Source organism: Salmo salar, chromosome 29 (genome assembly GCF_965601325.2).
Source record: "Salmo salar chromosome 29, fSalSal1, whole genome shotgun sequence".
Taxonomy (NCBI): domain Eukaryota; kingdom Metazoa; phylum Chordata; class Actinopteri; order Salmoniformes; family Salmonidae; genus Salmo; species Salmo salar.
Genome location: NC_138319.1, coordinates 27,126,402 through 27,153,946, shown reverse-complemented (window position 1 = coordinate 27,153,946; position 27,545 = coordinate 27,126,402). Strand labels below are relative to the sequence as shown.

The following is a 27,545-nucleotide window of genomic DNA, read 5'->3' as shown; positions in this document are numbered from 1 at the left end:
CGCAAAGGGAATCTGAACGCTGTTCAGTAGGCTACCGCAAAGGGAATCTGACCGCTGTTCAGTAGGCCACCGCAAAGGGAATCTGAACGCTGTTCAGTAGGCCACCGCAAAGGGAATCTGAACGCTGTTCAGTAGGCTACCGCAAAGGGAATCTGACCGCTGTTCAGTAGGCTACCGCAGTTCAGTAGGCTACCGCAAAGGGAATCTGAACGCAGTTCAGTAGGCTACCGCAAAGGGAATCTGAACGCTGTTCAGTAGGCCACCGCAAAGGGAATCTGAACGCTGTTCAGTAGGCTACCGCAAAGGGAATCTGAACGCTGTTCAGTAGGCTACCGCAAAGGGAATCTGAACGCTGTTCAGTAGGCTACCGCAAAGGGAATCTGAACGCTGTTCAGTAGGCTACCGCAAAGGGAATCTGAACGCTGTTCAGTAGGATAATGCAAAGGGAATCTGAACGCTGTTCGCTAGAAGAGTCCGCTGTTTCAGCCTATGTAAAGGTGTCCATTGTATTTCTTTGCAGCGCATATATCGTTTCAGATTTTCGAAATTGATAAAATCTAAAATATAGTACAAAGGCATTTTAGAAGCATTGGCTCTATAGTTAATACCGGACACTCATCCATTCTTCATCACGCAGTCTTCTAAACTCCAGACCCCATTTAATTCCAAGATGTTTATATTTATTTGTGATTATACTTTTGTAATGCTTTTTGTGACGTGGATCATAATTACTGTTACAGTCTATCAGGATGCGTGATCCTCGTAATGATACGTGGAAAATACAACTAATGGGACGCAGAATTGAACGTATATCACCCTCGCACAAATGCGAACAGTTATTTTTCATATTTGTATTTAATTTCTTTCAGTAGCAAATGTGAGTGAACTGCTGTCACTTTAGAGCCCACTGAATGTCCATCTTATGTTCGCTAACGTTAGCTTGAACCAATGTGTTTACCTTTCCACAACAGAATGGAAAAGGGATTTGTCCATGTGTTAACTTACAGCTGACAGTCGGCAAACTCAGCATCACAACCACCAGGAGGGACAAACACGATGTAGCTACGTCTAATTATAATGTATTCATCTCCATGTCCGTTGACACAAACTCCATTCATGTCTGTGTTTTGCAGCTCGAGAATCGGGATGTTAGATTTACTCAGTGGATTTAAAAAAAATTAAAATAAAAAATAAAAAATAAAATAAAAAAAATCAGGCCCTATTCATTTCTGCGTACTTTTACCTCGGATCTCGTACTTTCATACATGGACAGAGAATTGCGTAGATGGTACGCAACATGCGTGCATGTTGGCCGATCTGCTCTCTGCTCTTCTTTTACAGATATTCTACCCCACTCTGCCTCTCATTCTCATACACAGACATACTCTCTCCATCTTTATTCCTCCCTTTCACACTCCCTCCCTCACCACTGAGGACTCTGTGTAGTTTGCGTTGTCCAAGGCGGTCCAGTCCAATAGGGGTGCTCTGGGAGAAGGTGGAGGGGCGGAACCTGGCCGACACAGCCCTGTAGGAGGGCACCTGGTGGGACGGGACAGGTGGGCGTGACAGGGGCTAGAGCGACATGGAGAGGACAGTGTTAGGGGCCTTTGGGAACATCAAGGGTTTTGCACCTCAATCACAAACAGGGCAGTACTTGACATGCTGTGTTACACAAATCTCTCAGTATATCTAGCCATTGTTAAACAGTGAGGTGCTTACAGACGGCAGGCGGTCCTCCCTCTCCTCAGCGCCAGGTGAAGAGTACAGATCCACTCCTCCAATCACAGACATAGGCCGTCTCCTCCGGCACTGGAGATCTCCATTCATATTGTAGTTCTCTGGGCTGTCACTGTCCTGCGAGCCTCCATTACATTTAAAGTCCTGACAGGGAGATCCATTTGTAGTCCTCTCCTCAGGATGTAGCTCCGCCTCCTCCTCGGGGATGGCGTACTTCCTGGCAACCAGCTGAGCGTAGTCAGAGATTGGCCGAGGCCTCGATCGCCCAGCCCTCCGTCTAGGGGTGACGGACGTGGACGTTTCCGTTGCGCCTGTTGCCGTGGGTGATGTGGTTAACATGGGTGAGGTGGGAGAATCTAGGGAACATGTTGGGGTGAGAGGGGTACCGGTGGCTGAAGGAGAGGGCGCCTCTTCACCCCCTAATAGTGCCTCTCTACCCTGTTCATCTGACGTGTCCTGCAGGTAAGAGCAAAGGTGAAAGGTCAAATTTGATGTCCCACAATGCCTGCTCCTAATTAAACACATCCTCAGGAAAGAATGTCTGTTAATCAGAAACAGAGCATGCTGTTTAGCTGACGTGTCAAATGGGGAAAGTCCGTACTAATGTCAGTGATATGGAATATTTATTTTTGCACATTCTTCTCCCATATCCCATACCCTCAATTCAGGTTAAAAGTCTTATCAAATTGTATGTGTACACACAAGGAGGAGCGACAGAAGAGAATACATTTCCTCCTATTTAGGTTACTGCCCAAGAGAAAAAAATGTGCAATGGTTAGCTGACCAGAGAGCTTAGTAGTATACTGTAGTGGTTTAGTTTGTTTCATTTATTTGTCATTGGTAGAGAGATGTTCCCTTACCTCCAGCTCCTCCTGATCTTGGTCTGGTCTGGTCCATATGCACTGGAAAGGTACACAGTAGATCAGCACCATGGTCAAACACCAACACACTCACAGGCCTCTGTCCCGAGGTCTGGGTCTGCTTCTCCTTTAGTCCTCTACTGCACAGTTCCTCTGCCTGCTTCTCTCTCTTCAACCAATGAAAATCAGCTAATTTCCCTCCATCTTATCAACTAAAATCTGCCATCATGGTTCTCAATCAAATAAACCAGTCTTCTGATTGAATATTCAGTCCTCTAACAACCCAGACAGTGTATTATTCCTGGTTGTGTCGGTAGTGTTTTCCTAGATCTCTCTGTAAACTCTCCCAGGCCCAGCGTGACTAGTGGACTTTGTCCCTGTGGCCTGCCTGCCTGTTGTTGAGGGCAGAGCGGGGAAGGGAGGGGAGGGGACAGCATTGCTCATACTGATAACCAGCCAGCCACAGCACACTGGAACGGGAGCCCCGCTTGCTTATGCAACCAATCCCACCACCAATCATAAACAATACCTAATAATTAACTGTGCCTGTTCTGCTCCTTCAGATTGGCCGGCCTCTACAGCCGTCCTACACGTGACCCTGCTAGGGCTGTGGCTGCTGGGAGTCACGCAATCACAGTGGTGGCAAATACACCAGACCGACGCTTATGAGACACAGATAAAGTGACAGTAGATGTGACACAGGGCTAGGGCCAATCAGCTGGGCTGTAAAGCCTGATTGACAACTGACTTGACATATCATGTTGGACGGGAACTTTGGACTAGGCATGGGCACGCAAGCGTTGGATTATTTGGTTAGCCAGAGACACGCGCCAACACTCACTTATCTAAATGACTTTAAGAGACCTGACATAGTCAAAGATCACTTCATAAACCACCAGATATCTCCACTACTACGCTCCATTTCACAAGACAAGGGTCACTGCCAGAAGATCGAATTATGAGGATAAAGGCCTTACAAACGGATCATTCTGCTCCAATTGATAAGGATGAGACCGTCTGCCTTCACCCCCATGACGAATTTTCACTATGCTTCCCTTTGAGCCCGCTGAATAAATAGGAATGAGATGTCACCACCAGCACATCGCTTTCACCTGATGATGTCTTTCAGACCAGTAGTCCAGACATTCCAGTAGGACTGAGCCAGTGTAGCAGATTAGAGCATCAAAGTATTATCTTACCAGCTTAGGTTCTGTCTTGACCTCTGCGTTGACCTCTGGCTGGTGTTTGCTGTGGCTCTCACATGGCTCCCCCTGGGGGAGTGGAGGGGAGTCACACTGAGCTCTCCACCCGTCTCCCCGTCCCTCCTGAGGCCTACCCCCCTCACACAGGCTGCTCCTCAGGGGAGATGAGGTTGTAGCGAGAGGTTCACTATAGGTTGGGAAACTGAAGACATGGTCTGGTCTTCCCTGGGGGCGGGGGTGGATGGTTGGGGTGTGTTCCGGTGATACCAGAGTGACGTTCCTCGTTCTGGCGGGCGAGGGCCGCCGTTGACGGTCGCTGGCGGGAAGGCAGGGCGTACGGCGGGAGTAGTCGTCGTGGAGACGGCTGAGGGGGGACAGGGGAGTCACGGGGGAGCCCAGGCAAGTGACGGGGGACGGGTTAGGCCTGCGTCTCACGGTCAGGTCAGTCATGCTGCCCACTAGCTTCAACATGTGGCCCCTGGCCCCTAGGGGACTCCTAAGGCGACCGGGGCTCTGGCTGCGGTCCCTAAGGTCCACGGACGAGGCACTGGCTGATCTCTGTATGCTGGGGCCCACATTGGCCGCTTCAGAGCCAAGGGTACCTGGTGAGTCATTTGGAGAGGGAGATGGGGCTTTGCGCCTGAAAGGGGCCTTAAGGTGTAGATTGTCTGCGCTCTTGCTTAGTCTGCTCAGCACGTTGACGCTCTCTTCCGAATGGAGGTTCACCTCTGACCCTGAACTGGAGCCTAAACCTGGCCTCTGATTGGATGAAACCCCCTGTCCTGGACCCTCCCTGCGTTCCCCGTTCTGCCCGGTGTCCAGCAGTGAGATGCGCCCCGCCCCATATGCTCTGCGGATACTCCTTGAAAAGCGTGTGTTTCTCTGCAGTCCATCTTCCTTATCTACTACTTCCTCCTCTTCTTCATTGTCAGAACCATAAGGGCTCATCCCAGCCATCTGCTGACCAATAGACACCCTACTGGACACTCTATAGCCCTCCCCACACCTCAGTCTTAAGCTCTGATTGGTTATGACCATTCCATTATCTTCACCCTGGTTGGCTATTGAGATGTACTCCTCATCCGGATTAGCTGTCCCTCGGTTCTGGATGCCTTGGAGCACTGAGGAGCGCAGCTTCTTAAAGGAGCCCATGACGGCAAGCCCTGACAGGACTGGCCAAGCCTGCGGGCCCCCGGCACTGGATGGAGGGCCCTGGAAGGAGAGGGGCCTGGTAGGGCCCGAACTGTCCCCAGGAACGGTGCACTTCCTCTGGGTAGAGAAGAGCCTCCTGATCCTGGAGGGGTAGGGCTTCATCTCAGGGTGGCCTATCACAGGGCTGGACCAGGTGTCTGTGTTGAGCCCGTTCAGTCTACTCTCCTCACTGTGGGGGTCAGAGGTCACAAGCTGAACCTGGGCACCACACCCAGACAGCAGGGACGGTGGCGGCGCCCTCTCCAAGTGACCCTGGGTAGGGTAAAGATCACAGAGGGGTCGAGGCCAGGCTCGAGGTTGAAGGTCAGGGTCGGTGGAGGAGCCATCGCGACAGGAGAGGGAGTCATCGCTGGTAGACAGGGCTGCGTCGCTCTGCCCCGCCTAAAGAGACAAGACATGTTATGTAACATTTATTTTTTTTAACCAGGTAGGCCAGTTGAGAACAAATTCTCATTTACAACTGCAACCTGGCCAAGATAAAGCAAAGTAGTGCGACAAAAAAAACAGAGTTACACATTGGATAAACAAACGTACAGTCAATAACACAATAGAAAAGTGTAGTAAGATTAGGGAGGTAAGGCAATAAATTGGCAATAGTGGAAAAATAATTACAATTTAGTAATTAAAACACTGGAGTGATAGATGTGCAGAAGATGAATGTGCAAGTAGAGATACTGGGGTGCAAAGGAGCAAAAATTAACAGTATGAGGATGAGGTAGTTGGGTGGGCTATTTACAGATGGGCTGTGTGCAGGTGCAATGATCGGTAAGCTGCTCTGACAGCTGATGCTTAAAGTTAGTGAGGGAGATAAGACTCCAGCTTCAGTGATTTTTGCAATTCGTTCCAGTCATTGGCAGCAGAGAACTGGAAGGAAAGGCGGCCAAAGAAGATGTTGGCTTTGGGGATGACCAGTGAAATATACCTGCAGGAGCGCGTGCTACAGGTGGGTGCTGCTATGGTGACCAGTGAGCTGAGATAAGGCGGGGCTATACCTAGCAAAGACTTATAGATGACCTGGAGCCAGTGGGTTTGGCGACGAATATGAAGCAATGGCCAGCCAACGAGAGCATACAGGTCGCAGTGGTGGGTGGTATATGGGGCTTTGGGGACAAAACGGATGGCACTGTGGTAGACTACATCCAGTTTGCTGAGTAGAGTATTGGACGCTATTTTGTAAATGACATTGCTGAAGTCAAGGATCGGTAGGATAGTCAGTTTTACGAGGGTATTTTTGGCAGCATGAGTGATGGATGATTAGTTGCGAAATAGGAAGCCGATTCTAGATTTAATTTTGGAGTGGAGATGCTTAATGTGAGTCTGGAAGGAGAGTTTTGTTTTATAACATATAACACTTTATATTACTCTTCTTACTACAGTGTCCTTGGTCGTTTAAAAGGCCCTTTGATTTCAATGTTTTATTACCATTAACATTATAAAAACACAAGGAACTTGTGCAAGTGAAAATAAGAGCGGTTTATTTAGCCTACCCAGCAGTTTATTTAGCCTACCCAGCAGGTTATTTAGCCTACCCAGCAGTTTATTTAGCCTATCCAGCAGTATATTTAGCCTATCCAGCAGTATATTTAGCCTATTCTATTTAGCCTACCCAGCAGTATATTTAGCATACCCAGCTGTATATTTAGCCTACCCAGCAGTATATTTAGCCTATCCAGCAGTATATTTAGCCTATCCAGCAGTATATTTAGCCTATCCTATTTAGCCTATCCAGCAGTATATTTAGCCTATCCTATTTAGCCTATCCAGCAGTTTATTTAGCCTAATAGGCTAAATAGGATAGCCTATCAAGTGGTTTATTTAGTCTATCCTATTTAGCCTAACCAGTGGTTTATTTAGCATATCTTTAAAGCACACTAGTACAAAATAGCCAGAGTTGCCTTTATCTTTAACACTAGACTGCCTGCTACCATACACACAGCCCTGAAGGTGGCACACAAGGGAGGGGTACACTGTCGACTTGGAAAAAGGCCTTTCAGGAAGTGATTTACACCAGAATCAGCTAGAGAAACATAAAACACACTTCGAATTCAGAATGTAATTCAAGGAAACACTACGAGTAATGCAGAAAAGTAAAGTAGGCCTAATTATTTGTTTACTACAAATGAATGGGTGCCACTGCCAGTATAATGTTTAGCCAATAACACTATGCATTTATGAGTCTGCAAATGCATATGTTGCTGTAAAGTATGAATAAAATATATCTTGAGTGGAGTACAGTATTATTGCTGACTAAGTATAGTAACATAAATCTTTGTGTATATGTGAGTGCAAGAAAAAGATTGCTCTTTTGTTAGCAGCATGTGTTTCTGAGCTTTGAGTGTGTGAGTGAAAGAATGAGAGCGAGAAAGAGGGTCTGGCAGTCTCTCTCTCTGTGACAGCTATCCTATCTACACTGAACAAAAATATAAATGCAACATGTAAAGTGTTGGTCCCATGTTTCATGAGCTGAAACAAAAGATCCCAGAAATGTCCCATAGGCACAGAGAGCTTATTTCTCTAAAATGTTGTGCACAAATGTGTTTACATCCCTGTTAGTGAGCATTTCTCCTTTGCCAAGATAATCCATCCACCTGAGGTGGCATATCAAGAAGCTGATTAACCTCTTACATCTAGATGTTCCGCTAGCGGAACACCGCTCCAATATCCAATGATAGGGCGTGGCGCGAAATACAAACTCCTCGAAAATCCCAAAACTTCCATTTCTCAAACATATGACTATTTTATACAATTTTAAAGACAAGACTCTCCTTTATCTAACCACACTGTCCGATTTCAAAAAGGCTTTACAATGAAAGCAAAACATTAGATTATGTCAGCAGAGTACCCAGCCAGAAATAATCAGACACCCATTTTTCAAGCTAGCATATAATGTCACAAAAACCAAAACCACAGCTAAATGCAGCACTAACCTTTGATGATCTTCATCAGATGACACTCCTAGGACATTATGTTATACAATACATGCATGTTTTGTTCAATCAAGTACATATTTATATCAAAAACCAGCTTTTTACATTAGCATGTGACGTTCAGAACTAGCATTCCCACCGAACACTTCCGGTGAATTTACTAAATTACTCACGATAAACGTTCACAAAAAAACAATTATTTTAAGAATTATAGATACAGAACTCCTTTCTGCAATCGCGGTGTCCGATTTTAAAATAGCTTTTCGGTGAAAGCACATTTTGCAATATTCTGAGTAGATAGCTCGCCATCACGGGCTAGCTATTTTGACACCCACCAAGTTTGGTACCAAACTCAGATTTACTATAAGAAAAATTGGATTACTTTTGCTGTTCTTCGTCAGAATGCACTCCAAGGACTTCTACTTCAACAACAAATGTTGGTTTGGTTCCAAATAATCCATAGTTATATCCAAATAGCGGCGTTTTGTTCGTGCGTTCAAGACACTATCCGAAGGGTAACGAAGGGTGACGCGCCCGGCGCATATCGTGACAATTTTTAAATATTCCATTACCGTACTTCGAAGCATGTCAAACGCTGTTTAAAATCAATTTTTATGTGATTTTTATCGTAAAATAGCGATAATATTCAGACCGGGAAACCCTGTTTTCGTTCAAAGACTCAAAGTTGAAAATGGAGTCGTCTCGTGCACGCGCGCACCCGTCTCATTGTTCTCAGATCGACCACTATCCAAATGCGCTACTGTTTTTCAGCCTGGGACAGCAGAGTCATCATTCAACGTTCTGGCGGCTGCTGAGAGCCTATGGGAGCCTTAGAAAGTGTCACGTTACAGCAGAGATCCTCAGTTTTGGATAGAGATGACAAAGAAGGCCAAGAAATGGTCAGACAGGGTACTTCCTGTACAGAATCTTCTCAGGTTTTGGCCTGCCATTTGAGTTCTGTTATACACAGACACCATTCAAACAGTTTTAGAAACTTTGGAGTGTTTTCTATCCAAAGCTACTAACTATATGCATATTCTAGTTTCTGGGCAGGAGTAATAACCAGATTAAATCGGGTACGTTTTTTATCCGGCCGTGAAAATACTGCCCCCTATCCATAACAAGTTAAACAGCATGATCATTACACAGATGCACCTTGTGCTGGGGACAATAAAAGGCCACTAAAATGTGAAGTTGTGTCACACAACACAGATGTCTCAAGTTGAGTGAGCGTGCAATTGGCATGCTGACTACAGGAATGTCCACCAGAGCTGTTGCCAGAGAATTCAATGTTCATTTATCTACCGTAAGCCGCTTCCAACATTGTTTTAGAGAATTTGGCAGTACGTCCAAACGGACTCACAACCACAGACCACGTGTAACCACGCCAGCCCTGGACCTCCACATCCAGCTTCTTCACTTACGGGATTGTCTGAGACCAGCCACCTGGACAGCTGGTGAAACTGTGGGTTTGCTCAACCAAATCATTTCTGCAAACTGTCTGAGACTGTCTCAGGGAAGCTCATCATCCTCACATAGGGTTTTGACCTGACTGCAGTTTGGCATCGTAACACACTTCAGTGGGCAAATGCTCACCTTCGATAGCCACTGGCACGCTGGAGAAGTGTGCTCTTCATGGATGAATCCCGGTTTCAACTGTACCGAGCAGATGGCAGACAGCGTGTATGGCATCGTGTGGGTGAGCGGTTTGCTGATGTCAACATTGTGAACAGAGTGCCCCATGGTGGCGTCGGGGTTATGGTATGGGCAGGCATAAGCTACGGACAATGAACACAAGTGATGAGATCCTGAGGCCCATTGTCGTGCCATTCATCCGCCGCCATCCCGTTTCAGCATGATAATGCACGGCCCCATGTCGCAAGGATCTGTACACAATTCCTGGAACCTGAACATTTCCCAGTTCATAGCCTGCATACTCAGATATGTCACCAATTAAGCTCGTTTGAGATGCTCTGGATCTGCATGTACAACAGCGTGTTCCAGTTCCCGCCAATATCCAGCAACTTCGCACATACACATGGTTAGCAGATGTTATTGGTCACATACACATGGTTAGCAGATGTTATTGGTCACATACACATGGTTAGCAGATGTTATTGGTCACATACACATGGTTAGCAGATGTTATTGGTCACATACACATGGTTAGCAGATGTTATTGGTCACATACACATGGTTAGCAGATGTTATTGGTCACATACACATGGTTAGCAGATGTTATTGGTCACATACACATGGTTAGCAGATGTTATTGGTCACATACACATGGTTAGCAGATGTTATTGGTCACATACACATGGTTAGCAGATGTTATTGGTCACATACACATGGTTAGCAGATGTTATTGCGAGTGTAGTGAACTGCTTATGCTTCTTAGATCCGACAGTGCTGCAGTTTCAACAGGTAGTATCTAACAGGAAGTATCTAACAATTCCACACCAAAACCTAACACACACAACTTAGTAAAGGAATGGAATGAGAATATATGAAATATATGGATGAGCAGTGACAAAGATGCAATAGATAGCAAAGAACAGATAGTGAAGGATACAGTATATATAGTTGAAGTCGGAAGTTTACATACACTTAGGTTGGAGTCATTAAAACTCGTTTTTCAACCAAATTTCTTGTTAACAAACTATAGTTTTGGCAAGTCGGTTAGGACATCTACTTTGTGTATGACACAAGTCATTTTTCCAACATTTGTTTACAGACAGATTATTCCACTTATAATTAACTGTATCACAATTCCAGTGGGTCAGAAGTTTACATACACTAAATTGACTCTGCCTTTAAACAGCTTGGAAAATTCCAGAAAATGATGTCATGGCTTTAGAAGCTTCTGATAGGCTAATTGACATAATTTGAGTCAATTGGACATGTACATGTAAATGTATTTCAAGGCCTACCTTCAAACTCAGTGCCTCATTGGGAAAATCAACAGAAATCAGCCAAGACCTCGAAAAAAAAATTGTAGACCTCCACAAGTCTGGTTCATCCTTGGGAGCAATTTCCAAAACACCTGAACGTACCATGTTCATCTGTACAAACAATAGTACGCAAGTATAAACACCATGGGACCACACAGCCGTCATAGCGCTCAGGAAGGAGACGCATTCTGTCTCCTAGAGACGAACATACTTTGGTGCGACTAAGGTTTGCAACTGCACATGGGGAGAAAGATTGTACTTTTTGGAGAAATGTCCTCTGGTCTGATGAAACAAAAATATTATTTTTGGCCATAATGACCATCGTTATGTTTGGATGAAAAACGGGGAAGGTTGAAAGCTGAAGAACACCATCCCAACCGTGAAGCACGGGGGTGGTAGCATCATGTTTTGGGGGTGCTTTGCTGCAGGAGGGCCTGGTGCACTTCACAAAATAGATGGCATCATGACGATGGAAAATGATGTGGATATATTGAAGCAACATATCAAGACATCAGTCAGGAAGTTAAAGCTTGGTCGCAAATGGGTCTTCCAAATGGACAATGACCCCAAGCATAAGTTGTGGCAAAATGGCTTAAGGACAACAAAGTCAAGGTATTGGAGTGGCCATCACAAAGCCCTGACCTCAATCCCATAGAAAATTTGAGGGCAGAACTGAAAAAGCGTGTGCGAGCAAGGAGGCCTACAAACCTGACTCAGTTACACCAGCTCTGTCAGGAGGAATGGGCCAAAATTCACCCAACTTATTGTGGAAGGCCTGTGGAAGGCTACCGGAAACGTTTGACCCAAGTTAAACTATTTAAAGGCAATGCTACCAAATACACTCAATTAGTATGTTAACTTCTGACCCACTGGGAATGTGATGGAAGAAATAAAAGCTGAAATAAATCTCTACTATTATTCTGACATTTCAAAAAGAAAGTGGTGATCCTAACTGACCTAAGACAGGGAATTTCTACCAGGATTAAATGTCAGGAATTGTGAAAAACTGAGTTTAAATGTATGTCATCTTCCAACTTCAACTGTACATATGAGATGAGTAATGCGAGATGTAAACATTCTTAAAGTGGCATTATTACAGTAACTAGTGTTCCATTTATTAAAGTGGCCAATGATATCAAGTCAGTAGGTAGACAGCCGCCTCGCTGTGCTAGTGGTGGCTGTTTAACAATCTGATGGCCTTGAGATTGAAAAACAGCTTCTGTCTCTTGGTCCCAGCTTTGATGCACCTGTACTGACCTCGCCTTCTGGATGTTAGCGGGGTGATCAGGCAGTAGCTCAGGTGGTTATTGTCCTTGATGATCTTTTTGGCCTTCCTGTGACATCGGGTGGTGTAGGTGTCCTGGAGGGCAGGTAGTTTGCCCCCGGTGATGTGTTGTGCAGACCACACCACCCTCTGGAGAGCCCTGTGGTTGTGGGCGGTGGAGTTGCCGTACCAGGAGGTGATACAGCTCGACAGGATGTTCTCAATTGTGCACCTGTAAAAGTTAGTGAGGGTTTTCAGGTGACAAGCCACATTTTTTCAGCCTCCTGAGGTTGAAGAGGCGCTGTTGCGCCTTCTTCACCACAGTGTCTGTGTGCGTGGACCATTTCAGTTTGTCGGTGATATGTACACCGAGGAACTTAACTTTCCACCTTCTCCACTGCTGTCCAGTCGATGTGGATAGGGGACTGTGCTCCCTTTGCTGTTTCCTGAAGTCCACGATCATCTCTTTTCTTTTGCTGACATTGAGTGAGGTTATTTTCCTGATAGCCTACAGGGAGGAGGTGAGGTGTCTCGTCGTTGTTGGTAATCAAGCCTACCACTGTTGTGTCGTCTGCAAACTTGATGATTGAGTTGGAGGCGTGCATGGCCACACAGTCGTGGGTGAACAGGGAGTACAGGAAAGGGCTGAGAAAGCACCCTTGTGGGGCCCCAGTGTTGAGGATCAGCGGAGTGGAGATGTTTCCCATCTTCAACACCTGGGGGCGGCCCGTCAGGAAGTCCAGGACCCAGTTGCACAGGGCGGGGTCAAGACCCAGGGTCTTAAGCTTAATGATGAGTTTGGAGGGTACTATGGTGTTGAATACTGAGCTGTAGTGAATTAACATCATTATACATAAATATTCCTCTTGTCCAGATGGGAGAGGGCAGTGTGCAAGCGATTGCATCATCTGTGGACCTGTTGGAGCGGTAAACAAATTGGAGTGGGCCTAGGGTAACAGGTAGGGTGGAAGTGATATGATCCTTGACTGGTCTCTCAAAGAACTTCATGATCACAGAAGTGAGTGTTACGGGGGATAGTAATTTAGTTCAGTTACTGTAGCTTTCTTGGGAACAGGAACAATGGTGGCCATCTTGAAGCATGTGGGGACAGCCGTCAACCCTCGCAAGGCTGCCGGCCCAAACATGTTTAAATGTTTTACTCACGTCGGCCACAGAGAAGGAGAGCCCATAGTCTTTGGTAGCGGGCCGTGTCGGTGGCACAGTATTGTTCTCAAAGCGCGCAAAGAAGTTGTTTCTTTGCGATGTCTGCGACGGGGATCGTTTTCTCCACAGGCCACAATCAACAGCCTGATCTATGCGAAGGAGATATGTCATGCTGCATGAGGCAAATGGTGGTCACACCAGATACTGACTGGTTTTCTGATCCAAGCCCCTACTTTAAAAAAAGTACATGTATCTGTGACCAACAGATGCATATCTGTATTCCCAGTCATTTCAAATCCATAGATGAGGGCTTAAATGTATTTATTTAAATTGACTGATTTCCTTATATGAACTGTAACTCAGTAAAATCTTAGAAACTGTTGCATGTCACGTTCATATTTTAGTTCAGTGTACATTTCTCCTTGACTGTGTATATTTTCTATGGCCAAGGAGCAGTGGGCCTCAGTGTAAGCGTGTGTGTGTGTGTGTGTGTAGGGCAGCGATTAATGCAGGCCAGTCTTTGATGAGGGGCTTTGTGAGCATGACTAAGCAATGAGAATCACTAATCCATTGTGATTAATGCAACAAATTGCCCATTTTCTCCAGATTTGGCAGACAGAGAGAGGTGAGAGGGAGTGATCTCTGCTTCTCCATCTCCATCCTGAGATCTGAGTAGTTTCACACAGACCCAATTGATCACACAGTGGCTCTGCTATAGACCTTTTAATCAAATACAGACTTAATGGCGAAAGTTCATACTACATGGAGGACCTAACTTGCCTATCATAGTTTAGACAGCCTCTGTCTGGCTTTTCCACTCCATCTCTAGCTCCAGTGAGTGAGAGTAAGATTAGGTGCTGTTAGCATTCTCTTCCACCATATGGATTATCTCAATGCTACACCTTCTCTGTTGACAGTTTACCAACCTCGCTCCCCTCACTCACTCTGACCACTTCTGTAAACAGAAGAAAAGCCCTATCACCATTCCTTCTCTACTCATACTAGCCTTGCATACCACTCTTGGAAGGCTTCTAGGTACTCCAGTAAGACACAAGGTTGATGAATGAAAGAGACTACTCTAGCACGGAACAGGCACACTAAGGCTGTACTCTAGTCAATGTATTATCTCAAACTCATCTTCCTACCCAACCAACCCCATCTTGCACAATGCACACTACCCCTATGCCTGGCGCCAACATTCACAGCACAGGTTTCTGTTGCAAAAGAGTTGGAGTTACTGCTTGCCAGTATTTCAAATCTAGGACTCAACAAAATGACTGTAGTTTTACCCTGGCCAGAACAATAAGCTGCGTAAAACAGTGGAACCTCCTACTGCACTAGCCACCCTCTTACGTCAATCAGATTACACCACTATGTAGGTCTACATAAAAAGGAAAAGTTCACAAATGTTGAATCTTATATTGTCTTTGTGCATCTCTGAGTTATGTTCCATCGATTCCCTGGGTCATTTCATGTTTTCATGTGTACCGGCGTTCAAGCAGGCAGAAATCCGGCAGGTATTTCATAACACTGTGATAAAGTCGCTATCACTACACTGGAAGTTAATGGGACTACAACATTTAGATCGCGAAAACGTCTATCATACATGTCAGATTTCAATACTGGCCGATGTCATAACTCAGGAGGATGTCTTCTCTCGAATGAGCCATTAATCATATTTTTGTGATATTCCTACCTTGAGAAATGTGTAATTTAACAGGAGGGTATTTTTCCTATTTGTCTGCCTCTTTAGCGCGAGGTGCATTGCATGGTGCAGTTGCCAGATATTATTGAAAGGAGATAGGAATCCAATGAATGAAGGAACATATGACATTAACCAATCACGTTGTGTCACGCGATCCCTTCTCACAGTCAAGAAACGTGCTTATTTTCCTTGAAAGTACGCAATGTCACGATTCCAAAGCTATATGATCCTACAGATAGCAAGTTAATTATCGCACATCTCGGAAAAGATTTGCAGTGTTGTACTTCTCGTTGAAAACAATGTGCTAATGTTGGGTTTTTGAGCTAGCGCCTTGAAGGAGAGCGATCCTTGAGCCAGAATCGTTCAGAATGCACCGCGCGGCCAATTGATGTAGCATGGGCAACGTTTCCCATCTCCTCAAAAGTACAGTGCATTCGGAAACTAATCAGACCCCCTTCCCTTTTTGTTACGTTACAGCCTTATTCTAAAAGACATATATTTAAAATGTTCCTCATTAACTTCTATGGGCTAGGTGGGACGTTAGCGTTCCACTCTATTCAACAGCCAGTGGAATCGCGTGGCGCGAAATTCAATAATTTCAATATTTCAAACATACGACTATTTTACACCATTTGAAAGATAAGACTCTCGTTAATCTAACCACATTGTCCGATTTCAAAAAGGCTTTACAGCGAAAGCAAAACATTAGATTATGTTAGGAGAGTACATAGACACAAATAACCACACAGCCATTTTCAAAGCAAGCATATATGTCACAAAAACCCAAAACACAGCTAAATGCAGCACTAAGCTTTGATGATCTTCATCAGATGACACTCCTAGGACATTATGTTATACGATACATGCATGTTTTGTTCAATCAAGTTCATATTTATATCAAAAAACAGCTTTTTACATTGGCGTGAGATGTTCAGAAATTGTATTCCCACCGAAAACTTCCAGTGAATTTACGAAATTACTCATGATAAACGTTGACAAAATACATAATTATTTTAAGAATTATAGATACAGAACTCCTTTATGCAATCGCCATGTCAGATTTTAAAATAGCTTTTCGGCGAAAGCACATTTTGCAATATTCTGAGTACATAGCTCAGCCATCACGGCTAGCTAATTTGACACCCGCCAAGTTCGGGGCAACCTAAACTCAGAATTACTATTAGAAAAATTGGATTACCTTTGCTGTTCTTCGTCAGAATGCACTCCCAGGACTGCTACTTCCACAACAAATGTTTTTGTTCCAAATAATCCATAGTTATGTGCAAACACCTCCGTTTTGTTCGTGCGTTCAGGTCACTATCCAAAGGGTAACGCGCGAGCGCATTGAGACAAAAAAATTCAAAATGTTCCATTACCGTACTTAGAAGCATGTCAAACACTGTTTAAAATCAATTTTTAATGGTATTTTTCTCGTAAAATAGCGCTAATATTCCAACCGGACAATGCTGTATTCATTCAAAAAGGGAGAGAGAAAAAAAATGGCGAGGTCTCGTGAATGCACATTTCCAATCTCTTAGCCACCAGGCAGTCCACTGACAAACTGTGCTCCTGTACTCTGCCCGGAGACAGGAGACGTGTCAATCCGCTTTCTGAACGCTTTAGAGAGCCAATGGAAGCCTTAGAAAGTGCTACATACGGGCACTGTAGTTTCGATAGAGAAGCAAAGGGAGAACTCCAAATTCGCAAACAGGCCACTTCCTGCATGGAATTTTCTCAGGTTTTTGCCCGCCATATGAGTTCTGTTATACTCACAGACACCATTCAAACAGTTTCAGAAACTGCAGAGTGTTTTCTATCCAAATCTACTAATAATATGCATATTCTCGTTTCTGGGAAAGAGTAGTAACCAGTTAAAATCGGGTACGTTTTTTATCAGGCCGTGAAAATACTGCCCCCTAGCCCAGACAGGTTAAATCTACACACACACACACACAATACCCCATAATGACAAAGCGAAAACAGGTTTAGACATTCTTGCAAATTTGTTAAAAATAAAAAACAGAAATACCTTATTTACAGAAGTATTCAGACCCTTTGCTATGAGACTCAAAATTGGCCTCAGGTGCATCCTGTTTCCATTGATCATCCTTGAGATGTTTCTACAACTTCATTGGAGTCCACCTGTGGTAAATCCAATTGATTGCACATGATTTTGAAAGGCACACACCTGTCTATATAAAAAGGTCCCAAAGTTGACAGTGCATGTCAGAGCAAAAACCAAGACATGAGGTCGAACAAATTGTCTGTACAGCTCCGAGACAGGATTGTGTCGAGGCACATATCTGGGGAAGGATACCAAAACATGTATTCAGCATTGAAGGTCCAAGAACACAGTGGCGTCCATCATTCTTAAATTAAGAAGTTTGGAACCACCAAGACTCTTCTATAGAAGCTGGCCACCCGGCCAAACGGGGGAAAAGGGCCTTGGTCAGGGAGGTGACCAAGAACCCGATTTTATATATATATATTTTTTTTTATTTCAACTTTATTTAACCAGGTAGGCTAGTTGAGAACAAGTTCTCATTTGCAACTGCGACCTGGCCAAGATAAAGCATAGCAATTCAACATATACAACACAGAGTTACACATGGAATAAACAAAACATAGTCAATAATACAGTAGAACAAAATTTTTTAAAAAAGTCTATATACAGTGAGTGCAAATGAGGTAAGTTAAGGCAATAAATAGGCCATGGTGGCGAAGTAATTACAATATAGCAATTAAACACTGGAATGGTAGATGTGCAGAAGATGAATGTGCAAGTAGAGATACTGGGGTGCAAAGGAGCAAGATAAATAAAATAAATACAGTATGGGGATGAGGTAGGTAGATAGCCCATCTGTAAACAGCCCATCTGTAAACAGCCCATCTATGTACAGGTGCAGTGATCTGTGAGCTGCTCTGACATATATGACTGGAGCTCAGTCAGTGTGACAGAGGTCCTCTGTGGAGATTTTGCCAAAAGGCACCTAAAGGACTCTCAGAACATGAGAAACAAGATTCTCTGGTCTGATGAAAACAAGATTGAACTCTTTGGCCTGAATGCCTAGCGTCACATCTGGAGGAAAGCTGGCATCATCCCTACGGTGAAGCATGGTGGTGGCAGCATCATGCTGTGGGGATGTTTTTCAGCGACAGGGACTGGGAGACTAGTCAGGATCGAGGGAAAGATGAACGGAGCAAAGATGAGAGATCCTTGATGTAAACCTGGCCCAGAGCGCTCAGACTGGGGTGAAGGTTCACCTTCCAACAGGACAATGACCCTAAGCACAAAGCCAAGACAATGTAGGAGTGGCTTCGGGACAAGTCTCTTAATGTCCTTGAGTGGCCCAGCCAGAGCCCGTACTTGATTCCGATCGAACATCTCTGGAGAGACCTGAAAATAGCTGTGTATCGATGCTCCCCATCCAACTTGACAGAGCTTGAGGGGATCTGCAAAGAATGGTGAGAAACTCCAAATACATGTGTGCCAAGCTTGTAGCGTCATACCCAAGAAGACTCGAGGCTGTAAAAGCTGCCAAAGGTGTTTCAACAAAGTACTGAGTAAAAGGTCTGAATACTTATGTAAATGTCATAGTTTCTTTCATTTGCAAACATTTTATTTTTTTTACTGTTTTTGCTTGACCATTATGGGGTATTGTGTGTAGATTGATGAGTGGAAAAAACGATTTAATCAATTTTAAAATAAGGCTGTAACATAACACAACGTGGAAAAAGTCAAGGGGTCTGAATAGTTCCCTGAATGCACTGTATATCTGCCGTTGTTAGCCAGCCAGCCCATAGAGAGAGCATTGCATTGTGGATGATGTAGTTGAATTGAGCTGCAGATTTCCACAATGATTTCCCATGTTACCAACCTTATTATAACTACAAAAAGAAACATTTGTACAGTGTTATTTAACACCGTACATTGAAGGAATAAATGGTTTTGGGTGGATTTTTACTATAAGTTAAGCTTCAACAATATGGAAGGTCAATATGCAGGTCAGGTCAGTGTTCCCGCATGGTTGCATGTGAAGTCTGGGAGCAAATGTTGCTCTGGCTCTCAGGCCCAGAGTTAATTAAGAGCTCAGAGAGAGGAGAGCAGAGGAGCCCCCCCACATGGCTGCCAGCTGGAGCCAGCCTTTGATTAGACTCCCAGAGAGAGGAGGGCTGGGGCTACACTCACACACAGATATACTAAGGCGGTCCACAATATATTGAAAAACATACACACATACTGTAGAAGACACAGATACTGTGTAGATCTATACACACACACACACACACACCCCAGCACTACACAGGGGGAAACCCTGCCGTATAGGGGACAGGATTGGAGGCGCACATCTCTTGGTCATCAACTTTCTTCTCTTCGGGTTGGTAAAGTCACAGTCTTATATAAGGAGTCATAAACCTGTAATCATTAGTGAACTCCAGCCCCCAATTCCCCTACACAGAGCAGAGTTATGTCTTGCCCCGGCCAGGCTAAGGCTAATTGGGCAGAAATATAAACGGAGAGTTAAAACTAAATAGACGGCTAGACAGAGAATATGAAGGGAAAGGCACTTCTCTAGAAGTTCTCTAAATTGGTAGCTAAGCCATGGAACAGACAGAACCTCCCCAAAAGCACTAACACTTCCATGATTCTATGGTAAGCTGCTCAGTCTGCTTGTTTACAGGTTGTCTGTTGTTATTGAAGTGATCGAATGTAGATAGCCAGGCTTAAGAGTGCTATCCTGACCAGAGAGAAACACGTTCAAGGTAAATAACTTAACACACTACAACTTATTGAAGTTGTGAAAGAATGAGAGAATAGTTTATCCCTTCCATGTTAGTCACGCAGATACGCATGTAGGAGACCTTCCATGTTAGTCACGCAGATACGCATGTAGGAGACCTTCCATGTTAGTCACGCTGATACGCATGTAGAAGACCTTCCATGTTAGTCACACATGTAGAAGACCTTCCATGTTAGTCACGCTGATACGCATGTAGGAGACCTTCCATGTTAGTCACGCATGTAGGAGACCTTCCATGTTAGTCACGCTGATACGCATGTAGAAGACCTTCCATGTTAGTCACGCATGTAGGAGACCTTCCATGTTAGTCACGCTGATACGCATGTAGAAGACCTTCCATGTTAGTCACGCATGTAGGAGACCTTCCATGTTAGTCATGCATGTAGGAGACCTTCCATGTTAGTCACGCTGATACGCATGTAGAAGACCTTCCATGTTAGTCATGCATGTAGTAGACCTTCCATGTTAGTCACGCATGTAGTAGACCTTCCATGTTAGTCACGCATGTAGGAGACCTTCCATGTTAGTCACGCATGTAGGAGACCTTCCATGTTAGTCACGCATGTAGGAGACCTTCCATGTTAGTCACGCATGTAGGAGACCTTCCATGTTAGTCACGCATGTAGGAGACCTTCCATGTTAGTCATGCATGTAGGAGACCTTCCATGTTAGTCACGCTGATACGCATGTAGAAGACCTTCCATGTTAGTCACGCATGTAGAAGACCTTCCATGTTAGTCACGCATGTAGAAGACCTTCCATGTTAGTCATGCATGTAGAAGACCTTCTGGCATGAGACTGCACAGAGGGCGCTTCTTGTGTGTGTGTAAAACTCACCAGTCTGTGGTCCAAAGAGAAGCTGAGTTTCTCTGAGGAAATGCTGAAGGAAACATGCATGGCTCCCATCACCAAGCCCCGTCCGGCATGCATCTGTGTGTGTGTTCCTCCCCCAGGAATAATCTGATTAAGCAGGCTATACCAGTCTGTGCAGCACTGGTTTCATCTACAGTGCAGCCACTAAGACTACTAGTCAGCAACATAGACTATGAGTTAGTCATTCATTATAGTACTCTTAAATCAGGGAAGCCTTACGGCCACTCTACAGCTGCTGAAAACCCACTCTATAGAGTCCAGATTACTGGAATGGATAATGTGATTATTCCATCATATCGGTGGATCCATGTAAAATCACATGTGTGTTACTAGGCTATATAAAGTTGAATACTAACTATTATCGCTGGATGCCATCTATACAAGGAATCTGATGGAATCTCTAGCTCACACAGAGAGAGCCTGCTCTGTGTCAATAGTAGATTGATCTACTATTGGGGAGGGAAAGAGGAAGACAGAAGAATGCACTTTCATCCCATAAGATAGTCTAGTCTTTTTAACCGTTACACTGTCTTACTCACCTAGCCTATGCAACGGAACCAAACCCCATGTACATTCTGAGAAAGTGATTTCCAGAGATTGGGACCGGGCAGCCATGTCTGTGTGCTTGTTCACCAGAATCCTTCTAAACCTAGTGCTGTTCAGATTCACTAATCTCTGTAGACACGCCAGGATCTCCTATTGCCCAGTTGTTTGGCATTTCTGGTGACTAGTCTGACGAGCACCAGGTCGAGTCCTGTGTGCTAACAAGCAGTGGCCTACTCCTTGACATTCAGGATGTTGCAGATAAAAGTATCCTGTATAGAGCAGCTGACACGATAGCCTATTCTCTGAAGCAAAGTAGAATTTCTATTTTATCTACACATTATAGCCTAGTTCTGTCTGAATGTTCTGTAACATTGCACCCTCCTAACTAGGCACCTGTTGCCAGCTTGTTGAAGTCTAATATCTCACAATGGCCCAGTTCCTCTTCTTTTTGTCCAACGACAGAGGGCATACTGAGAGAGACCGCGCCCCCCTTTGATCGTGGGAAGCCAGGTATTGGGTAGAGAGTGTCACCCACTTTCTCCGTCTCATTCACTCACCTGATATAGTCTGTCAGAAAGCCCTAAATGGGAAACCCAACCCCAGCCACAGCTAACAGAGGACAAAACCCTACTATGAACATTAGGACTTGTAGGAATGCTACACACACAAATATCTGACCTAACAAGACACTAACATTCTACATACAAATAGTCTACAGTAAAACGGGTCTGGGACACTGCACATATAGTTAGTGTGGGGTGAAGTTACTAACCCTTGAGAGGCCCAGGAAACCTCTTTCCAGGATGACACAGAACCAGTTATAGTAGGGTATAAAATCAATCCCACTGATAGACCTTTGACATAAGCTTCTCTGAGAACAAGGACATTTATATGAGGCAAAGTTCAAACATAAGAACTCCATGTAACTGCCACTCCTGTGACGAGCGGATGTAGTGTGTGAAACAGAAACAGTCTCCTACACCAGTGTAAATACACTGAACAAAAATATAAACGCAACATGAGCTAAAATATAAGATCCCGGAAAATGCCCATATGCACAAAAAGCTTACTTCTCTCAAATTGTGTGCACAATTGTGTTTACATCCTTGTTCGTGAGCGTTTCTCCTTTGCCAAGATAATCCATCCACCTGACAGGTGTGGCATATCAAGAAGCTGATTAAACAAGATGATCATTACACAGGTGCACATTGTGCTGGGGACAACACAAGACCACTCTAAAATGTGCAGTTTTGTCACACAACACCAGAAGTCTCAAGTTGAGGGAGCGTGCAATTAGCATGCTGACTGAAGGAATGTTCACCAGAGCAGTAGCCAGATAATTTCATGTTGATTTCTGCACCATAAGCCACATCCAAAGTTGTTTTAGAGAATTTGGCAGTACGTCCAACCCGCCTCACAACCGCAGACCACGTGTAACCACGCAAGCACAGGACCTCCACATCCGGCTTCTTCACCTGCGGGATCGTCAGGCAGGTGCTGAGGAGTATTTCTGTCTGTAATAAAGCTTTTTGTAGGGGGAAAAAAAACTAATTCTGATTGACTGGGCCTGGCTCCTCAGCTGGTGGGCCTATGCCCTCCCAGGTCCACCCATGGCTGTGCCCCTGCCCAGTCATGTGAAATCCATAGATTAGGACCTCATTTAAATTGACTGATTTCCTTATATGAACTGAAATTGTTGCATGTATATTTTTGTTCAGTATATTTGAATACTGGAATGAAATAGCAAAGTTTCTGTGATATGTTCAGATATACTACTGAACAACACAACATCATCTAGCTGACATGAAGCGTTTCCCCTGAAACAGTATAGAACCCTTGCCCGAATGTGCACCTGCGCCTGGCATTCCATCCATAGAGAAAACTGTTCTGGTATTCCACCTCCCTGGTGTATGGGCGCGTACCTCTGGAAAACAATCTACTACACCTACAAATCCATACTGAAAAGGAAGTAACAGGGAATGTTGAAAAATGAAAAAGAGCTGGAGAATTAGACGGTAAAGGCGATTATGTTCCTGTTCTTTCGCGTAAGCCAGCAAAACACCCGATGAAAAAGTGCTTATTTATGTGTATTTAATTAACTTAGTTTCAGCATAAACCTCTTACTTTGTAGTTGACCAGACCCCCACAGCACCCAAAGAATGGCATCTCCCACATCACTATAACAACCAGGGGAGTAATGCCCTACAATAACCCCCCTCTTTGAGTTAACGTTAAAGGAACAAATTAATACTACAACCCAAACGAATTTGATCAATATTGACTGTGAATGACACATTTATATTCACACAAAAAAGTTGACCAGTTTCATATTAGCCATACATTTGTTTATGATGCAACAAATTGATATTACATTCATCTGCAAGTTGGTTCCGTTTGCTTATCTTACCCTTCTCATAGTCGTTGATGTTGTCCTGTGCCACCGGTATTTCTCATCAACAGAGCAGTAGCTGTTTTTGTTGATTAGATAGCCATAATCGATAAACACTTTACTAAAAGGCTTAGCAAGCTACTTGAAGGTCCAAATGTCTTTTGGGTCCTGCAATCGATGATTACACACGAAAACATGTCGGAAGTAGCAGGCCACTGTTTGATAAACTGGCTTGCAACATCTCGTGACAAATGACTAATTGCAACATCAGGCTAGTTAGCTGGCTAGCTAACCGATAAATTCTAAAATATTTAACGTTACAAAACTAAAAGGTTGCGGGCGAGAAAACATCCGGCGTTGGTTATGCAAATGAATAAATGGGAAAAGAGGGAGTCAATAACTTAAAAAGTTGTTCAAGCAAACTCAGAATCCGTTGGTACTCGTACTCAAGTGTGTGAGGCTGGTGGATTATTGGCAGCTCGAGCTGTCGTTCCGGTGAGCAGCATCCGTACACTTGTTGCGGTGATTGCTTGGGGGTGGAGTTTGCGTTCGACCTTCACGGTTTTACACTAGTTACCACAGCCACAAAGACAAAATTGTCTCTATCGTAAAAATTAATTAAATCTAAAATTAGCTTATTGGTCTTAATTTAAGGTTAGGGTTAGGCATAAGGTTAGCAGTGTGATTAGGGTTAAAGTTAGGTTTAAAATTACACAGACCAGAAATTGTAAAAATAGTCGGGGTTTATGACATTGTGGATGTAGTAACTAGTGACGACCCCAAATTCACTCAAACTACGTTTTTCTCAATTTTTGTTGTGGTCTGACCGCAAAAGAACCACACCTCCTAAAGCCAATCACAGTTAAACAAAACATGACCACGGCAGTAAACACGCCCATAGTAGGTTGCGCTCCATTGTAAAAAAAACAGCCGTGGAATAATAAATGCGAGCGTCTTCTTCGGACGTCATTTCTGGCACTGACATTTGTCATGCCTTTGAAAAGTACAGGACCTTCCAGTTGTTTGAAGTATTGCAAAGCTCAGCCTGTTTCCTCATGCCTAAGTGTTTTTATTCATGCCCGCACCCAGAAATGTATATCACATTACACCAGCTGATACATTCTTCACAAATGTGTACCCTACTACTTTGTACATAGGAGTAAATTAAAAGACAGTGAATTGTTTACAGTGTATGACATTTTATTGAAATCAAACAAGATACAAGAACACATGTCACAGGAAATCTGTCATAGTTTGCTGAGTTATCAGAGAGATGATCTTAAATGATAGGCAAAATCCGTTGCAGCATCAAAATATTAGACACAATTGTTGTTTCGTTTATGTTCGTATTTGATAAAAAAGCATTTAAACAATGCTTTTGTCATTGCCTAAAATTACTGTACACGATAGGCTATTAACGTCATGTGAACGACATATTAAAGCCATCTTAACATCATATTGGGGCTAGTGGTTAGAGCGTTGGACTAGTAACTGAAAGGTTGCAAGTTCAAATCCCCGAGCTCACAAGGTACAAATCTGTCATTCTGCCCCTGAACCGTCATAATAAGAATTTGTTCTTAACTGACTTGCCTAGCTAAATAAAGGTAAAAATAAGATATTAATGTCATATGTAACAGGTGGTAATACAGTATTGGAACTTTCCCGTGTTATTTCACTGAGCCATGTGGACCTAACCCCTATTCTGCACCAAAGAGAAGGAACCCAGAGAAGGTTGTATCATCATCTTCATCAGCAAACAGCCCGTTGAAGAGCTCTCCTCCAGCCACCTGCAGCCACACCTTGTCCCCTTTCTCCAGGTGCAGCACAGCTCCGCCTGCTGCCTGGTCCTCACTGCTCTGGTAGTTATCCATGGTGTGGATCACCTTCACCCCGTTTCTCACTAATGCTACTTTTACATTACGGGAGAACACAGTGATGTGGTAGGTAAAGTAGTAGGCCCCAGCCACCACGCAGGTGAACCGTCCGGTCTGTGGGTCATAATGGTCCTGCCGGTTGTAAATCACCTTGTCAAACCTGATCGGTGCATTAGCCGGTGGGAGTTTGGTATATTCGGTTAGACCCACTGAGAATGCGCTTTTTGGGATTAAGAATGTGTCCCCCTTCTCTCCCTTCTCCCCTGTCTCGCCAAGATTCCCTCGCTCTCCGCGGTAACCAATGTTGCCTTTGAACCCTGGGGGCCCGAGGTTTCCCTTTGGTCCTGGTCGGCCTGGAGTTCCCAAGGGCCCCTGGATGCCTCGGTCTCCCTGGAGCCCGATCTCCCCCTTCTGCCCTTCAGGTCCCAGAGGCCCCAAATCCCCTTTCGGTCCCTGGGTTCCTGGTAACCCGAGCTCCCCCTTCTGGCCCTTTAGGCCCATGGGCCCTGAGACTCCTTGGGGCCCCATCTTCCCCGGTGGCCCCTTCTCTCCATTCTCACCCCGTCTGCCCTTAATTCCTGCCAGACCAGCTGTACCTGCAAATGCAAGGATAAAGGAATTATGTTTATGTTGCCTATCAGAGAAAGCCAGCATTGATAACTGTACAAAGTATTTTTGATTATAAAATACAGTATTACCCAGCTCCCCTTTGTCTCCTTTGGGGCCACTCTGTCCAGTTGGTCCAGTGATGCCGATTTCACCTTTAATGAATAAAGAACTTTCAAAAACTTATTAGCATGGGACCAGAAATGCTGGTTTCTATTGAGACCTATCTAACTGAGGAGGTTGTGCCTTTGTCTTACCTTGATCACCTTTGTCACCTCTGAACCCATCTCGTCCATCTCGGCCTGGCATTCCATTGTGGCCTGGGTCTCCTGGTATTCCTGGATGTCCACAAACACATTCATTCTTCTTGGGTTCTTCCAGTGCTACGCATCTCACAGCCAGCAGAAGGAGCAAGAGAGAGACTCTGAGTTTGACCCACACCATTGTCCCTCAAGAGCCAATGCTTCACAGCAGCCCAGTTGAGTATTCTCAGCACTAGATGCACAATACAGAAGAGGCTAATCCAGCTCAACACATGAAGTTCAATACACACTCACACACATATACATTCACAGACACATGCATACAAACTGAGCACAGGAGAATGAATACAGCTGAGCCAAGACACCGAAGAAGGTCACACAAACCTTACCAAGGACTTGAAAGGTGGTGACATCACCATGCCAACTGCCAAGCCAGGCATCCCATTGGTTCAACAAGGATAACGGCTATTTTAGGTTACTTATTCTGTGTCCAGCCCTCTCCCCGTTCCACATCACCTGTCCCCTTCTAGAATATTCCCCATTCTCTGGCAGGGTAATGATCAGCTTGGACTGTGCTGAACATACAGTATCTGTTACCATAGGGATGGTAGCAAGGCAATAAAATGGTGGTGTTCTGTGTTTGCTTCCCTGTAGCAGTACATGCAGGATTTATTTCATTTTAAATTGTTTAATTACATTTGTTATTTTACCCCCCTTTTTCGTCATATCCAATTACGATCTTGTCTCATCGCTGCAACTCCCCAACCGGCTCGGGAGAGGCGAAGATGGAGTCATGCGTCCTCCAAAACACCCGCCAAACCGCGCTCCTTAACACCTGCCCGCTTAACCCGGAAGCCAGCCACACCAATGTGTTCGGAGGAAACACTGTTCAACTGGCAACCGAAGTCAGCCTGCAGGCACCCGGCCCGCCACAAGGAGTCACTAGAGCACGATGAGCCAAGTAAAGCCCCTGAGGCCATAACCCTCCCCTAATCTGTACGAGACTAGGCCAATTGTGCGCCGCCATATGGGACTCCCAGCGACGGACGGTTGTGACACCGCCTGGGATTGAACCTTGGTCTGTAGTGATGCCTCAAGCACTGCGATGCAGTGCCTTAGACCGCTGTGCCACTCGGGAGGCAATACATGCAGGATTTCAATGCTGGCCTG

The 27,545-nt window shown here is 44.7% G+C and overlaps 2 protein-coding genes across 3 annotated transcripts in view; both read right to left on the bottom strand.

The window, feature by feature from the left end:
• The window catches only part of LOC106590434 (spermatogenesis-associated protein 13), a 35,316-nt gene extending 11,191 nt beyond the window's left edge, over positions 1-24,125 (bottom strand). The window contains exons 1-5 of one of the 2 annotated variants that reach the window (XM_014181476.3): positions 23,651-24,125; positions 3,797-5,392; positions 2,598-2,639; positions 1,720-2,193; positions 1,428-1,572 (exon numbers count right to left, since the gene is read on the bottom strand). In XM_014181476.3, coding sequence (XP_014036951.1) covers positions 1,428-1,572; positions 1,720-2,193; positions 2,598-2,639; positions 3,797-5,392; positions 23,651-23,659 — 2,266 coding nt within the window. In that variant the 5' untranslated portion in view covers positions 23,660-24,125. Of the gene's footprint in view, positions 1-1,427; positions 1,573-1,719; positions 2,194-2,597; positions 2,640-3,796; positions 5,393-23,650 lie in introns of those variants that run through there. The other variant, XM_014181478.3, reaches the window with a different exon arrangement.
• Positions 24,126-24,811: 686 nt separating this feature from the next.
• Positions 24,812-26,778, bottom strand: LOC106590436 (complement C1q and tumor necrosis factor-related protein 9A-like). The gene is made up of 3 exons (XM_014181479.3): positions 26,370-26,778; positions 26,205-26,267; positions 24,812-26,102 (listed from the first exon to the last, which is right to left on the bottom strand). Exons 1-3 carry the CDS (start codon positions 26,554-26,556, stop codon positions 25,330-25,332), a joined length of 1,023 nt encoding a protein of 340 aa, XP_014036954.1. The 5' UTR covers positions 26,557-26,778; the 3' UTR covers positions 24,812-25,329.
• Between the last annotated feature and the right edge of the window lie 767 nt (positions 26,779-27,545).